Below are 18,656 nucleotides of genomic sequence, written 5' to 3' on the forward strand. Positions count from 1 at the left end.
AGGAAATGAAAAAAAAAAAAAAAAAAAAAAACAATCATTTTAAATCTCATATTTTAATATTATACCTTCTTATATTGTTATCATTAAATAGAATAAATAATGTTAATTCTTCAAATTTTAATTGTTAATATATGTAATCAACTTATAAATATAAATACATAAATATACACATATATTTTTTAATGTATTTTTTAAGTATTTTTAATATACAGTATAACCTCCAAATAGCAGACACCATCGGGACCAAGAAGTTTGTCCACTATTCGGAGGTAAATGCCAGCAGCCATATTGTATTTTAACCTGGTCATTATAAAGCAAAGAATATGATGGATTATGAAAACATCAAATTTGCATTAGGAATGGGAAATATCAAAAATTATATGTAGTATATTTAATTAAAATATATATACAGTATATTATAATATTTATTTTTTTAACTGTAAAAATCACATTTTAATTGAATTCTAAATAGCAAACAGATTGTATAAAATACTTTAATTAAACAGAACATAAAAATTATAACAAAACATAAACATTGATTAATTATTAATTCATAATTTATCAAAAATAACCTGAGTGGAAGTAATGAAAAAGAAAAATAAAACCTGTAAATTTTCATCCAATGGAGATTATATTATTTTTTAAAAATGAAGACAAAGTCTGCCCAAAAGACAGACTTTGATGGCATGGAAATTCAGGAGTTAGAAAAAGAGGGCATTGAGGACTTGATTGATGGGCAGATAACAGTATTTATAGATGATGATCTGGAAGAGCTCTTTTGTTCAAATTCTGAAGATGATGAAGTTAATGATACACAATTCCAAGAGATGAAACTCAATGTAGAAAATCTCATGTAAGCAATGCAAGATACCAAATGCTTTGCAGACTTCTTTGTAAATATGACAACAATCTTATTTGTGTAATGAAATTCAATGATGATGATAATTTAACACTATACACAACTATGTTCAAAGAATTGAAATGAAACAAGCAACAAATTTCTATCACTATGTTCTAAAGGATAACCATATCATCAAACTTTTCACCAAATCATCAGCAAACTTGCTTCTCCAGCTCCATTCCAAACACAGAGAACTACTAAATACTATACTTACTCACTATAGTGAATATACTGCTTGAGAAATATACATGCAAATCAATCTGGTATAATAAAAATTTACTCTGTATATTCAAAAACATCAAACTAAAACATTATTTACTTATTATAGCAAAAACATAATTAAGATGTTTTAACTCCTCTTTAGGCATGTTTTAAGAACTTGCTTGGTGCAGTGTGTGTACGGGATACATAAAGCAAATTAATGCAATTACAGTTACAAGTCACAATTATAAAATGGTATTCTACTTAACAAACGTAAATTTTAATTGTTGCAAAATTAAAAGTATTAAATTTCTTATCATGTTCTGATCATGAGACAGCCAGACAATAACACTAAAGCGAGAAAATCACATTGTCAAAAAAGCCGCAATGACTTATTTGAAATGAATTGAGATTGGTCCAGTCATTGAAACCAGGAGAAAAAGATAGAATGTGCAGCATTGTGGTAAAGGTTAAATATTCAACATTGTTATTTTATTGAAATATAATTGTTGCACATAACAATTGCGAGAGTACAGTGCTCTCACACTGCAAGAGAACTTGCTGCAGTTGGTCTTAAGATATTGTTTTTCATAAAATTTCTCTGAAAAAAGGATTATAAACTTGAAACCATTGGGATCACTTAAGAACATATCAGTTGAAGAATACTACAAAGCCTGCAGTTTAACTGTTATTTATTTTTGAGAAATTCAAAAAAAACAAATGTCATGTATCTGCAAGATAATACACCCTAAGATGCAAGTTAAACACATTTTAATTTTTTTTAATAATTGTAAATGGTTACCTAAGTGTCTAGGCAATCAATTGGTATTACTTGAGAACACAAATTTACACAAAATTTCATTTTATGCAGTACTTCTGACATGTAATCCCTGTGTAAAACAACCATAATATTTTTAATTTTGTTTAAATATCACACACCATTTTATCTTTTTAGAGTTTAAAATCTGACAATGAATGATCAAATAAACATTTAAAGATATGATTTTATTAATTATTAAATAATGCCAGATGAGTAATAAAGATAAAAGAATAAAAAAATTAAAAAACCATTAATAATCAAATTATTTTAAATTGGCATGTAAGAGTACCAAATTTCTATTATAGGTTTAATGAAAAAAAGAATACTTTTTTAAGTATGTATGCATGCTTTTACTTAGCAGTTAAAAAACAACCACATCAAATCAAACATAACATTAATTTTGGCAGACATAAATAATGTTGTTGTTTAAAACTTTAAAAAGAGAGACTCTTGATTGTTTGGAAAGTGAATGATAAATATAACCTTCATTATGAATGCAAAGTTCACAAATAAATCATATTTTTTAAAAGATAAATAGATTTATTTTTATAGAAATTATTAGTAATTGATAAAATTTTAGACATTATAAAATATCAATTACTTTTGAAAGACTATATATTTATAAATTACTCTGGAAAGTGATTTAAGAATAAATTAAAAATTTTTTTTTGGATTCTGATGAAATCGTGTTGTTAATTTACTTTGCTTTATACAAAGGAATCACTTTGTTGTGTCTGTACACAACAAAGTGACTCCTTTCAAATACTTGGCAGATTATTCATCTCTTTATTCAGTTGGGATGCTAATTACAAGTCACAATTCGGGCATTAGCTCCTCCTCAGTCAACTAAACATAAAAATCAAACATGAGAAAATTTACATATACATATGCAAATTAAAGTAGTCTTTCTATGGAAAGTTTAATTCGCATATGTATATGTAAATTTTCTCATGTTTGATTTTTATGTTTCATTGGCTGAGGAGAGGCTAATGCGACTTGTAATTAGCATCCCAACTGAATAAAGAGATAAATAATCTGCCAACTGTTTGAAAAGAGTCACTTTGCTGTGTCTGTATAAAGCAAAATTTAAAAATATTAAGAAAATTTGTGTTTTTCCTAGTTTGATATTCTAAAGCAAATATATTCGTCTTAGTAATTTAAAAATACAATAATACATAAAAACATAAATATAAATAATAATTTTATATATTAAAATTAAATGATTAGAGAAATGATTCCTGTGTCAGGCACCATGGAATCTTTTTGACCCCAGACACTTTTAAAATTTTTATAACATGGAAATGGTTACTTTTTCAGCTTTATCACTTTAAGAATTTTCTTTTGCTACTTTAAAATACTGTGTATACTAATAAACGAAAACTTGCATTTCTTTATTGTTTAGGATATTTTACAGATTTTATGTTTGAAGTCTTATAGGCCCCATGGTACTTTTCGTGAGATAAGCTGGGGGTACTAAACTGGAGTATCACTTAATCGGCACAAAATCACAAGATTCGATCTCTAAATTTTTAAGGAGAGCTTTAAAGTAAATAAGGATATAGACTGTGAAGTCCAATCCACATCAGGATGTTGACACCAGTTAATCAGTTTTCTTACACGCGGATTAACATGCGTAATATCAGAGTTTCGAGTATGAGGAATGCAAGTAACTTGAATAGGAATAAGTGTGAATATCTAACATTAACCAGGCCATATTTATAAAATAAACCAAAACATTTAATAAATCAAAAATATTAAATGCATACAAATGAATTAATAACAAATCGTACTTAAACCTAAGTCACTAAGAACTAAATTAAACCTAAACATCCTATGTTAAACCTAACGAGAGAGAGTTTACAATCGAGTGGAATGTGGTTATATGTTACCTTCCCAGTTCATTCAATATTTCAATGTATGAGGATCTTCTTATTTGTAGACATTCTTCTTCTTATATTTTATATGGCAATTTCTTTGTATGAATAACTTTTCTTATGACGATCTCCTCATGTAACGGACTCTATACACCATGTGGAGAACTCTGTAGTATGACTTTCACTTGACGGACTCTTATGACAGGCTCTCTGAATAGCGTTCTCTCACTAATGAGTTTCTCCATCTATATCGTATGGCTAATTCTTTCAGTGACTTGCCAGGAGTTGTGTGGCAATACCTCTTTCGAAAGACTGCCCTCATGTGGCAATACCTCTTTCGATGGACTGCCTGAATGGCAAGAAAATGTCTTTTATATCAGCCTTCTCTGACGGCCAAATAGCATGTGCAAAGGCCGCATTTTTTACTCATCTCGTGAGTCGGCCGTAGGAAAGGAAATCAACTTCCTTTCTAAAATCAAAAGTTTCTTTTGACATCCATTTTTCAAAATTTTGTTGAAGTTTAAAATATTATTTTCTCGCTAATTTTTCTTTGAAACTGCCTTCTCCTCCTTTTGGATCTCACACTTTTCATATTACATAGTATATAAATTGGATTTTATGTTTTTTGTTAGAATAAAACTAGAAGTAGGTATTAATTACTCATGTGAGTCATTACTTCTGCAATGTGGAACTAATTGTGATTTTGTTCTGGTATAACTGATTAGTTTCTTACTATTGTATGATCTTTTCAATTGAATGGATTCACATATTATCAAGCATTGTCAGATACACATTGTTCAAGAATATCTTACTATGAAAGTAAAATAGATAGTCAAGTTCCAGCATGTAAAGTACAACTAGAAAACAAGACTTTTAGTCCCCATATCTCAGAAATAAAGACCACCAAAAAGTAGCCAATGCAACAAATGAAATAACTACATTTGTGTGGTAATCACAATAAAATCATTGGTAAGTGTAGTGAAAATATATAAATAATAATATTTTTTTAATGAATTATTTCAATAAATTAAATAAAAACATGCTAAAATTTTGGAATTTATTTGAAATTTAATAACTTTGTGCCATTTAATAACCTTAACAATAATCAATTAACAAATAGATTTTATGATTGTAAATATTGTAAAATGGAGAAAAAAAAAAGTTAAAAGTAAACAACAATAATTGCTAATTATATTGGACTATATAACATAGTCTGATATAATCTGGCATATTGTTTGCCCTTGATCAAAAAATTAGGTTAATGGATGTTCAATAATTTCTATTTGTGGTACCAAAACTATATGTTTGTTATGGTACTTAACATAGGTTAATGAATTAATATTTACATTAAAAAATATTAAAATATAATTTCTTACTTTTAAAGCTGAAAATTCAAAATCTAGATACTCTCTCATTAAAGACAAGTGAAGCAAATGAAAACTTGTATGTTCTGGAACAACTCTAAGAAATAAAAAAATATGCTATGTATAACTACTTCTAACAATTAAAAATATATATATCATGATTGAAATCAAAAAAAATTCATTGTTTATTGTTATTTAGTGTATGTACTGTACATATACAGGGTGTTTATAATTAAAGTTCCACTTTGAAATGGCCATAAAGTGAAAACTATGGGACAGAATGTTATCAAACTTGGTAATAGTGTACAGGATGTCATGGGATTTTATTTCTCATGAAAAAAAAAATAGTTCAAAAACTCACCACCAACAAGAAATAGTGCTGTCTGCAATATTGTTAAACAAAATAAGACATGAAGACATCGTTAAAAATGTTTTTAATCAGTTTTAAAACATGTTACAGAGCATGTTCAATGTGGTGTCCAACATTTTTGATAAGCAAGTTAAATTCCTCCTGATATGCTAAGAGCTACTGTTGAGAATACAGTAATGCGATGTAACTTGCTTATCAAAAATGGTGGACACCACATTGAACATGCTCTGTAACATGTTTTAAAACTGATTAAAAACATTTTTAACAATGTCTTCATGTCTTATTTCATTTAACAATATTGCAGACAGCACTATTTTCTGTTGAAGGTGAGTTTTTGAACTTTTTTTTTTTTTTCATGGGAAATAAAATCCCATGACGTCCTGTACACTATTACCAAGTTTGATGACATTCTGTCTAGTAGTTTTCATTTTATGGCCATTTCAAACTGGAACTTTAATTATAAACACTTTGTATATGTACACTAAATAACAATGATAACATTTTACTAACCAACATGAAAAAAGAGTTCAGGATAATTTTTAAATCTGAAAAGTTATAACTAATTTTTAGATTTGATATAAAAAATATAATATATTCTTGAATTAACTTATTTTACACTTTAATTTTACAATTATAGTCCAAGCAATTTTATCAAATTNCTGATCCTGTATGGCAATCATGAATCCTTCTGTCTCCCCAAAGAGGCATCCTGGATCTAACCAGCTGTTTGACACAGTTTTGTCAACAAAATCCTGGGCCAGGTCATAAGGATGCCTGCCATGGAGTGCCTTTTGAGCCCACGATTGCTTAATGCTGTCTATGCTTTTTATATGTTGTGTCAAGTCTGTATGATGTGAGTGTAAGTTTAATGGTGTGTTGTTTGAGTCTGCTAGAGTTACTGCTTTATGTAATTGTGATGTTTCTTGTTTCCTGTAGAAAAACACTTGCAGTGACTGTATTTGTTTGTAGTGAAGGTTAACTATGTCAATCAGGCCACGTCCGAAAACTTTACATGGAAGGGTTAATCTTTCTATAGCAGATTTAGGATGATGTTGTTTATGTTTAGTAAGTGTTGATGAAGTTGTTTTTGTGTGGATGCATAAAGTTTTATGTTGTCTATGTACAGTACATGAGATGTGACAGTGTAAACTGTGTTGTTTTTTCTTGTCTGATATTGTAACCATATAGCGTGTTGTTTAACATGTTGGATAATGGATTCAGGGCTACGCAGAACCAGAGCGGACTCGAAGAATCTCCTTGAAAAATTCTTTGCCTAATGAATATTTGGCTTGTTTGTATGGAAGTGTTACTAACCTTGAGATGTAGTGTTGTTCTCTAGTGCTGCATAGTGTTTTGAAAGAATGCAATGAGTGATGGATGTATTTTGTACATATGTAGAATATGTAGCAGCCAAGGAACACCGTCAAACGCTTTTCTGTAGTCTATATAGCTATGTGTATGTTTCTGTGTTGTTTGCTTGCCGTAGAATGACTGAATCTATAACTAACCGTTCTTTGCATCCACTGTGATTTCTATGGCAACCTTTTTGTTGTTCTGGAAGAATGCTGTGTTCTTCAACATGTTTGTATATTTTGTTTGCAATGCAGGATGTCAATAATATGTAGAGTGTTGGAAGACATGTATTGGTCTGTATTGTGGGTCTGTGGTATTGTTTTTTTTTAGGTTTTATGTAGGTGATGCCCTGAGTATAAAATTTTGACATGTCTTGTGATGATGATGTGCATTAGATGTTTGGCTAGTTCCTGGTGCAGTAATGTAAATTTTTTTGTACCAGAAATTGTCTACACAAGGTGTCTTCCAGTTATGTGTTCTGTTCACAGCATAGCAAATGTCGTGTACATTTATTTCAGCACAGGGCATAATCGGTATGTTGTTGTTGTTGTTATTATTATTATTATTATTATCCTTGAAAACTATCCCAATCTTGAGATGCCAATATATGATTTAAAAAGGGTTAATATACAGATAAATACAATATATGAGACATGTGTATAAGTACATATGCATATAAGTTTTTTATTTCTAAAATAATAAAATCTCAATTAATACATGATGCTTACTGTATTTGTTAACAACTGTACAAGGAAATATCAGTTGTCACATAGATATTCTTTCTAACTTTTTAGCAATAATAAATATCATTGGATGTGAAGTGAATGTGGAAATAGATCTCTGAAAATATTTTATATATGAAAGAAATTTGATTCACAGAACATTAATTTCAATTGACTATTTAGTAAAGTATTTTGTTATTTAATTATTTATGTTAGCATTCTGTTTCAGCAAAATATTTATTAGTTGGCATAATTTACTGTAATAGCTCACTATTCATATAACGTTATTTGCACTTTTCAGCACTTTATTCTTTAAAATGTATTTTTGTAATTTTTTTGTTATGATGATTTAATTTTGAATTATAAATATGAATACAGTTCTCCCTTAATAATCCAACAGGTATGGGACCAAAAAGGTGTTGGATTACCAAAAGTGTCCAGATTACCGAAAATAATTACATATTTTGCATTGTTTTGCTAGCAGTAGCTTACAATATTCCCTACTCCAACTGTTCGAACAGAACTGCTCACAGAAAACACATGAAATGTGTGTCATCGTGTAAGAATTGGATGGGGAGATTCACATCGTGACATGCTTCTGTGCAAGCAGACACATAACAGGGATGGGTACCTTGACGGGAGGTGCATCAGACAACTGAGCATGTCAGATTAATTAAAAAACATCAGAATATCAAGGGAGAGCTGTATTTCCAAATTCCAATTTACAGTGAAAAACAGGCTGTTTCCTTGCCAAATAGAGACTTCAGATCAAGAGCTATTTGGCAGAAATAAAATTAAAATTTATTACTTAACAAAAAAATAAGAATTCAAATAATAAATATAAAAAATATTCACAAATCAGAAGACACAAAATCTTCATATCTTGTCCTACTTCAATAACTCAGGAACACAACTGTCTTTATATGCAGAGTCAATCTTTTATTTGAGGCTACTCATCTGCCTCATTATGTAAAAATGTTTAAAAAATTCCAGGTGGTATCACAATCACAATTGTTATTGTCCTTGGCCATTTCATTTATTAATGAATGTAGTATTAATTAAAATATTTTTTTAAAATTCAAATAATAATTCAACACAAAAATATTGTTTGTATAAATAAGCAGATTGTAAATAAAAGTAAAAAAATGAAATGTTCAATCATATAAGTTTTCGTAATTAACTTTTCATTGATAAAATAATAAACAAAATTTCTACTTGCTTGCCGATATGACAAAGGTACAAGACTAATAATTTAAATATATCCTGTGATATATCTTTTATAAGTTTATGTATCATTTTGAAGATCTGGGTGTCCATAATTGGTAAAGTTATTAAAATTTTCTTCAATTAAGTTTGTTTATTGTTTATGAAATTCTTAATGATGTAAAAAAGACAAAAGTCTGACACAATTGTGCCAGAAATAAACAAAGATGAAACACCATCAAATTCTTGCAAGAATCCAGAGAAAATACTAAGGTTATTGGCAATAAACATCACTTATGTTTCTCATTTTGTGGAACTATTTCTCTCAAATACAACAAAAATTCTGATAATTGTTATCCTTCTATAACAAGAAATGTCCACTAGTATTAAATAATATTGTGATAGCGATAAATATATGGTGTAAACAAATCATCCTTTATATATACCCATATGACATTTTTTATTATATATATTATATATAGTATGTTTAGCAAGATCCTGACATTCAAAAACCACTAAAACTGAAAAAATTATTCTCTGTTGGAATGAAAGTCTTGAGACTCTATACTTTAATTGCAAATTTCATACATTACAAATGACAATTATAACTGACAATATTGTTTCCTTGAAGATTAAGTGATAGGTATTTAAATTTAATATAAAGGTAAATTTTAATTATTACTGAAAGTTTTATTTATAGTTTTAATAAATCAAAATATTTACCTGTGATAATTCTTTTAAATATTTTTCAAATCTCTGTAAATTAAGTTTTCCATTTTCATTTATATAACCTATTAAATATATATGAGTAAAATAAAAATTATTTACAATTTAAAATTTAATATGAAAATAATATTTTTTATTCTTCAACTAAGTAGTTATAATTATTTATGTTATTAGTTACTCTATATGTCAAAAATTAATTATCTCATGAAAAAAAAAGTTTTATTTTCTTATCATCACCTCGTTATTAGTTAACATCCAGAACTTGTGGTGGCTTTTAACCATAATAAATCCATTGCACAGTAGTTTTTAACTTTAGCAGCTGATTTTTATGCCATCAAGTAGAGTACATCAAGCATCTACTAGTACATGTAGTTTGACCTTTAGCACTTTTAAGCAAACCAAAAGTGTATTTTTCTCCATACATTTTATTTCTTTGAAATTTTTTTAAGTATGAAAATTAAATTTCTAGGAAAACTTGTAGAACTAATGTTGTTCAGCATTAAAATTGTGAATAAAAATGTTTTGAGGCTAAAACCCATATTTTAAAGTTACAAACAACTGTGTCATATCACCCTCTATAATGGTTGCATCAGCTAATATTTATAATTCGTTATTGCTTTTCTTAACCCCTTCAGTTCTTAACCTGAGATAACTTGGGCTGTGCGTGATGATCTGCAGTTCAAAACCTGAATTATCTCAGGCAAGGACCTTAACGGGCCTCAAAAAAAGGGCCTGAACTTATAACTTTTTGAAAAATGTATGGATCAGCATATATACATCATTATCTATCACCTATGCAAATTTAATTAATTATTTTTGCCGTAAAATTTTTTATGACGATTTATTAATTAGCAAATTAATAGCGCTATTATTTTTTATGGGAGTTTTTTATTAAATTAATTGTTCTAAACTTCTATTTGACCATTTTGACTTTGGTAAAATTTTTTAAAATACTATTGGATGTTTTCTATGACATCAGCAGGTTTTTTTNACTTATAACTTTTTGAAAAATGTATGGATCAGCATATATACATCATTATCTATCACCTATGCAAATTTAATTAATTATTTTTGCCGTAAAATCAATTTATTAATTAGGTAATTAATTGCGCTATTGTTTTTATGAGAGTTTTTTTTTTTATCAAATTAATTAAATTGTTCTAAACTTCTATTTGACCATTTTGACTTTGGTAAAATTTTTTAAAATACTATTGGATGTTTTCTATGACATCAGCAGGTTTTTTTTGGTTTTTATTCAGTAGAATTTCAGTAGTCCCATAAATTTTTCAGTTCCCCTGTATTTTAATAGCATAAAAAGTGAAAATTTTTTGTTATATTTGAATAGATGCGATAAGTTAGCTCCCCTCCTGCTTTAAACCAGTATTACCCTGAGAACTACCTGGGAAAGCTGAGACCAGCTTTCTTGAGGTCAACCAGTTTGTAAACAATGTAGACTGAATGTGTGAAATTTCATGCCTTATTAAACGAAAGAATAACAATCCATGCATCTATATTTTTCAAATAAAAGCATTCATTTTAAATTATTTTTAATTTTTTATATAGTTTTTCTGTGAAAACACTTTTTGGGGGGGTGTATTTATTTTGTAGCAATTATTTCCTGGCAATTTTTTTGGATGTCAGATTCGCGTTTGAGTGAAAATAATTAGCTAATATAAAAAATCAATTAATTAGGGATTTTCCAAGTGCAATTCCATGCAGGGAAAAAATACCCTAAGAGTTAAAGTGACTACAACGCATTGTGGACTTTTTTCGCTCAATGAGCATTTTCGTTCTTTGAGCCTAACATATAAATTTCTTTCAGAAGACTAATGCAAGTCTGCTTTCTATATTTATTAAATTAGTTTCCAAAAACTAAACAAAAAATTCAGACATCTAATTTTTTAGCAATTGAAATACATCCATTGTCAGTATCCAAAAAACTGTTAGAACAAAAGATGTTCTTTAGTACCAATCACAATATCCAAATAAAAGAAATTTGTAATACAAGAATTTTTTCTAAATACACAGGTAAAAAATTTGTTAAGTTGCACTAGTAATAGTGGGAAGTAGGAAGTGATTTTGTTTTCAGCATCTGTTTTTGTTTCAGTTTATCCCAAAGATTTACATTCATGCAATCAATCAGGAGTAATTCAATATATTAAAGTGCATTTAGTCTCAAGTATCTGGTTTTCACCTGGACAGTCCAGGAATTTTGTAGAAATTGTGAAATTACAATGAAGCAAAGTTCTTGCAAATATTTTTACAAATTTACACTATTTTAACAGCGAAAGAACTCACACTCACTGAAACTCATCTGCAATTCTGCCACTTTAGTCTGTTTATGCCGACATGTGGCGCACAACCTGTTGACCTTTTTTCTTTCTTTTTGCATGTACGTACAATCATACACATCTCCAATATCCAATAAAGCTAAGTCATCTGTACCTGTTCTTTCTTAATTTAGGTTACTCATGTTACTCCTACACAAGTCCCTAGTCCCTAACTGTAACTGATTTAGAATCGGCATGCACATTATTCTTCACATTGTAAAATGACATTGCGCATGCGTCAGGAACTTCTGTTCGAACAAACCTGACCTGCTGAGCAGGTTTGTTCGAACAGAAGTTCCTGACGACCTGTTCAAAATCACTGACCTGCTGAGCAGGTCAGTGATTTTGAACAGGTGGCAACACTAGTCTCAAGATAAAAAACTTGTACAACCTTTATATGCCCTTAATTATATCTTCATAAGAATAAAAATAATCCTGTTGTTGTACATCTATTTAGGTGAAATCTATTAAAGATCATACATGAATAAAAGCAAGTAATAACTGTTAAATATGTATTTAACACAAAGTAAAGATATTCACTCATAAAAATAACAAGCATAAACTAACATATATCTGTCAATCTTTTCTATCTAAAAAGATTGACAGATATACTTATTTTATAATATTCTTATTTTAAAATATAAGAAAAACATAATTTTAGTAATAAAAGATTACCATCTAAAGTTGGCAATACTTTGATATATACTTTATATAAAATTCTAAGAGCATCGTGTTGTATATGAAGATAAGGTAAATTAGGAATAAAATCATTTCCAACTAAAAATCCCATTAAGATCCAATCATCAATAATATTTTCCAGATTATATGGAAAAGATAAAGTTTTCTGAAAACAAAAAAAAAAAAAAAAAAGTTTATATTTTCATTCAGTAAAATCACTTTATATATAATTTATTAATGAATTCTCTCTCTAGTTATTATTGGCAATTAGATTAGATTTATCTTAAATCTTATATGCTAATATACCATAGAATTTTTCCTTCTCATTACAATGTTTCTTAGTTTTACATATGACATTTTATAATAATTCTTAGATTTAATTTAATAATTTACAATACTTTTGGAAATACTTTGTCTTACATGAAATTATCATTCATATCTTTATGGTCATCTGAGCATCCTAATTTAGAATAATTAGTTAATATTGAGTTCTAGCTTAAAATTTGCTAACTGAATACTTTCAATTCAATTGAAAAGTATTCATATATTTAATTGACGTAATGGGATATGATTTCATATTTCATAAGTAAAATCTAATGTTTTATATTATTGGTTTATCTAAATGAGANAAGTTTGAATGATTGCACTCAAAACAGCGATACCAAAGAAGATTGGAGAATGAGAACGAGACTCACCATGAGCGTTGAAGTGATCTCGCTTAGTAATGAGTCTCTGAGACATAGTCTCATCCCAAAAATGGCCTTGCTGTTTTACTTGTTTGTATATACATACACAAAAATTATTTTTATCTAAGCAAATAAGGCAATTTAACAAAGACAATAAAAGTCTTCACTTGGCAATAAAAAAAAAAAAAATGATCCTTAGAAAATAGTAAAAAAAAAAAAAAAATAGCAAGTAAAATGTAGAAAATACAAATGAATAAAAGACAATATAATAAAAGTTTAGCTGAATATAAAAGTTTTTTACAGTAAAATCTATATTTGTGGTATTCAAATATATTTTTTATTAGCAACAGATCAAAAGTAAAATTATCTGATTGTGACATTGTAGCAACAGTAAAGAATGTGAAGTCAAGAAATGTTTGTAGTAAAAAGTGATTGGAATTATTAAGCTAATGTAATGTGAAGAAAGTAAACCAGTATAATATTGTTATAAATATGTATTGTCTAAAAAATTAATTTTTAAACCTGTCACTTTTTGAATTCTATTTATTTTTAAACATTCATTTATTGAATATCAGGTGTTAATTTGATAAATTAATATGAATAATAATATACAAAAATACTATTATTCATATTTATTTAATTCTTAATTCTATAATATATATAGTACTGTATATAATATAATTTGATCAAATAGATAAATTGTTAATACAGTTTAAGACTATACAATAATGAATCCTTTGATGTCCTTTCTCACACCTGTAAGAAGGTCTGTAACATTTTGCATAGTGAGGTGGATGAGCAGCCTCTAATAAAAGGTTGACTTCACCGAAAGACAAATGAGTCTTACAGGGTTTCTTTCTGGTGAAGGCACAAATAAAAAATATAATATAAATTTGATAAAATTGCTTGGACTATAATTGTAAAATTAAAGTGTAAAATAAGTTAATTCAAGAATATATTATATTTTTTATATCAAATCTAAAAATTAGTTATAACTTTTCAGATTTAAAAATTATCCTGAACTCTTTTTTCATGTTGGTTAGTAAAATGTTATCATTGTTATTTAGTGTACATATACAAAGTGTTTATAATTAAAGTTCCAGTTTGAAATGGCCATAAAATGAAAACTACTAGACAGAATGTCATCAAACTTGGTAATAGTGTACAGGACGTCATGGGATTTTATTTCCCATGAAAAAAAAAAAAAAGTTCAAAAACTCACCTTCAACAGAAAATAGTGCTGTCTGCAATATTGTTAAATGAAATAAGACATGAAGACATTGTTAAAAATGTTTTTAATCAGTTTTAAAACATGTTACAGAGCATGTTCAATGTGGTGTCCAACATTTTTGATAAGCAAGTTAAATTCCTCCTGATATGCTAAGAGCTACTGTTGAGAATACAGTAATGCGATGTAACTTGCTTATCAAAAATGGTGGACACCACATTGAACATGCTCTGTAACATGTTTTAAAACTGATTAAAAACATTTTTAACAATGTCTTCATGTCTTATTTCATTTAACAATATTGCAGACAGCACTATTTTCTGTTGAAGGTGAGTTTTTGAACTTTTTTTTTTTTTTCATGGGAAATAAAATCCCATGACGTCCTGTACACTATTACCAAGTTTGATGACATTCTGTCTAGTAGTTTTCATTTTATGGCCATTTCAAACTGGAACTTTAATTATAAACACTTTGTATATGTACACTAAATAACAATGATAACATTTTACTAACCAACATGAAAAAAGAGTTCAGGATAATTTTTAAATCTGAAAAGTTATAACTAATTTTTAGATTTGATATAAAAAATATAATATATTCTTGAATTAACTTATTTTACACTTTAATTTTACAATTATAGTCCAAGCAATTTTATCAAATTTATATTATATTTTTTATTTGTGCCTTCACCAGAAAGAAACCCTGTAAGACTCATTTGTCTTTCGGTGAAGTCAACCTTTTATTAGAGGCTGCTCATCCACCTCACTATGCAAAATGTTACAGACCTTCTTACAGGTGTGAGAAAGGACATCAAAGGATTCATTATTGTATAGTCTTAAACTGTATTAACAATTTATCTATTTGATCAAATTATATTATATACAGTACTATATATATTATAGAATTAAGAATTAAATAAATATGAATAATAGTATTTTTGTATATTATTATTCATATTAATTTATCAAATTAACACCTGATATTCAATAAATGAATGTTTAAAAATAAATAGAATTCAAAAAGTGACAGGTTTAAAAATTAATTTTTTAGACAATACATATTTATAACAATATTATACTGGTTTACTTTCTTCACATTACATTAGCTTAATAATTCCAATCACTTTTTACTACAAACATTTCTTGACTTCACATTCTTTACTGTTGCTACAATGTCACAATCAGATAATTTTACTTTTGATCTGTTGCTAATAAAAAATATATTTGAATACCACAAATATAGATTTTACTGTAAAAAACTTTTATATTCAGCTAAACTTTTATTATATTGTCTTTTATTCATTTGTATTTTCTACATTTTACTTGCTATTTTTTTTTTTTTTTTACTATTTTCTAAGGATCATTTTTTTTTTTTTTATTGCCAAGTGAAGACTTTTATTGTCTTTGTTAAATTGCCTTATTTGCTTAGATAAAAATAATTTTTGTGTATGTATATACAAACAAGTAAAACAGCAAGGCCATTTTTGGGATGAGACTATGTCTCAGAGACTCATTACTAAGCGAGATCACTTCAACGCTCATGGTGAGTCTCGTTCTCATTCTCCAATCTTCTTTGGTATCGCTGTTTTGAGTGCAATCATTCAAACTTCGCCAGCCTGGTCATGAGGTCATCCATGAGGCATTTCTGGTGAAATTAACCTATCCAATGTTGAAATTTCTCTCCGTTGAGTGTCACCCCAGGTTGAATTTTTATTGATGTGTAACAAAATTTTCCCGTTTTTGAAAAAAATAAATCACGGTTATTGTATTGTTCAAAATTATTTTTTTTATTTTGCACAAATAAAATAAATATGTTAATAAATGTAAAAACAAAAAAAAAATTATTTCGGAAGTTAGTTTTAATATAAAATTACAACAACTAGTGCCATCTAGTTTCAAAAATGTTTTGATGCCAAAATGAGATATCTTGGGTCAACCGCCCAAGGTCAGCATGTCACAACCAGAGATATGTCAGGAATAACACAGGACAGGTAAATGGGTTTTTTCAGAGATTTGCTTGTAAAAACTCAATTTCGCAACATTCACATTTCCAACTTCCCAATGAGCAATGCACATGCAAATCTTGCACTAATGTCTGTTTGTAGAAAGAGTGTTGCCATTTTGTATTTTATTTTGACTTGGTGCTCGGTCCCCTGACTACCTACAAGTCTGGTTCTTTTTATGTGAACATGATTTGGGCACCAAATACTCTGTGCCAAATTGCAACTCCTGACATGTGCTCCTTCATACCTCTAAGGTGTGCAGCCATTGACAGCAGCACGATTTTATAAACAAGACAGTCTCATCAATAACCAAAAACCAGTTATTTGATAAATGCCAAATGAACTGCCAGATTATATCTAGCTAGGATATAGTCTAGCAGCTTGTTTGGTAATTATCAAATAGTTTGGCTAATATATATAATTTTTGTATAACATTTTTGTACAATCATTTTTTCATACTAATTTTTCACATATTTCAATTTGTAATATAAATTCACTTAAATGTATAATATAATTGAAAAGAGAGAAAAATAAATAATTAATGCTTGAAATAGAATAAACAGGTGTTGTTCTCAATAAGTAGCTTTAATTGCCTGGCATAATGGCAACTCCTGAAACAAGTAAGAAGAAAATAAAACTACAGTGGTGCCTCGTATAACGTACACTGCGAACAATGGACTTTCTGTTTGGCCGTTAAGTGACTCGAGCAATGGACTGGCTGCGAGCAACGGACTTTCCATTTGGCAGTTACGTGAGGCGAACAATGGACTTTCTGCAAATAAGTGTGAATGATCTTTCCACTCCTTTGCCGTTGCCAATGACAATCTGCTATTATTAGAATATATTATTAGTATATCTGAAGTACAGAGCTCCCGTTGGGATTCAGCTTGCTACCTTGTTTATTATGTACAGTACATCACCTCAGTGCAGGGTATTTACATTTATTCAAGTGTTGTGCAAATCATGGCTTCTAAAAAAACAAAGGTGATTTCAATTTTAATAAAGCAAGAAATCATCAGAAGGAGTGAAAGTTGACACGGACTTCCTTGTCAAATGGGGAGAGGTTCAGGAGTTTACAAACACTCACTATCCAAACACAGCTGAGGCCAACAGGATCAATGATCTCTACAATGACACCCTTGTCCGTCATTTCCAACAAGTGTTGAAGAAGAGAGAGAAACAGACCACCTTGGACATGTTTTTCAAGAAGCCAACTGCCAAAAAACAAAGGATGGAACAAGAGGAGTTAATCCTGCAAGCTCTGATAGCCTCTCCTGAATCTGACTCCAATTAAAAAACAATAAAAAGAAACCTGCTGCAATGTGTAAAAAGTCTGTATCTGTATGAATGTGTGAAGAAAGTGTTCCTCCATCTCCTCCTCACAACATCTGACTACCCGGCATAATTGGTGACTACTCCATTTTTATTGTTTTATGGTACAGTACGGTTATTTTATGCTGCAGAACGAATTATATGTTTTAACATGTATTTCTATGGGAAAATGCGTTTTGTATAACGGACTTTTCACTTAACAGACGTGCACCTGGAACAAATTAAGTACGTTATACGAGGCACCACTGTATTGTAAAAATGAAATTGCCTTCTTTTAAAAATCAGCTCTATTTTTTTTTTTACAATTAAATGTTTGAAGTCATACTGAGACAAAAATATCTTAGCAATCAACATATTAATCCTTAAATTATAAAAAAAAATTTATTTTTAACCCTTCTATTACAAGAATACAGTAGAGCATTGATTATCCAACTCAATTGGGGACTCAGGTTGGTCAGATAACCGAAAAAAATGAAAAAAATACATTATTAGTATATCCCATGTAATTAGTATATTAATATATCGCTATTAACCAACTTCGCATTGAATTTTCATCGATGTTAAGCCTAACAAATTTAAAAAAATAATAATAATCGTCTCTATCGTATCGTTAAAAATTATTTTTAAATTATTTTATTGCTCACAAAACAAACAACCACTCATAATTAGAAAATTAAGTCTCGTTTAAATACTGGCCTCCCTTCAATGGTCGAGCCACTGTTGCCAGCTAAAACACGCAAAAATTTAACAAAAATAATATTAAAGTAGCCAAGACATAGCCAAATATTGTAGTGCTACATCACTAGCGGACATTTGAAATTTGCCGACTAGAACGGTCGGTTAACCGATGTGACGGTTAATCGGGG

The 18,656-nt window shown here is 28.7% G+C and overlaps 1 protein-coding gene across 1 annotated transcript in view; it reads right to left on the reverse strand.

The window, feature by feature from the left end:
• The window catches only part of LOC111635284 (5'-3' exoribonuclease 1-like), a gene marked incomplete at its 5' end in the record, with an annotated part of 38,886 nt that overhangs the window by 12,311 nt on the left and 7,919 nt on the right, over window positions 1–18,656 (reverse strand). Inside the window, 3 exons of the mRNA XM_023380206.1 lie at window positions 9,532–9,599; window positions 12,540–12,708; window positions 14,970–15,004. Coding sequence (XP_023235974.1) covers window positions 9,532–9,599; window positions 12,540–12,708; window positions 14,970–15,004 — 272 coding nt within the window. The remainder of the gene's footprint in view (window positions 1–9,531; window positions 9,600–12,539; window positions 12,709–14,969; window positions 15,005–18,656) is intronic.

This window comes from Centruroides sculpturatus, unplaced genomic scaffold (genome assembly GCF_000671375.1).
Source record: "Centruroides sculpturatus isolate CEXI.00-Female unplaced genomic scaffold, Cexi_2.0 scaffold898, whole genome shotgun sequence".
NCBI lineage: Eukaryota > Metazoa > Arthropoda > Arachnida > Scorpiones > Buthidae > Centruroides > Centruroides sculpturatus.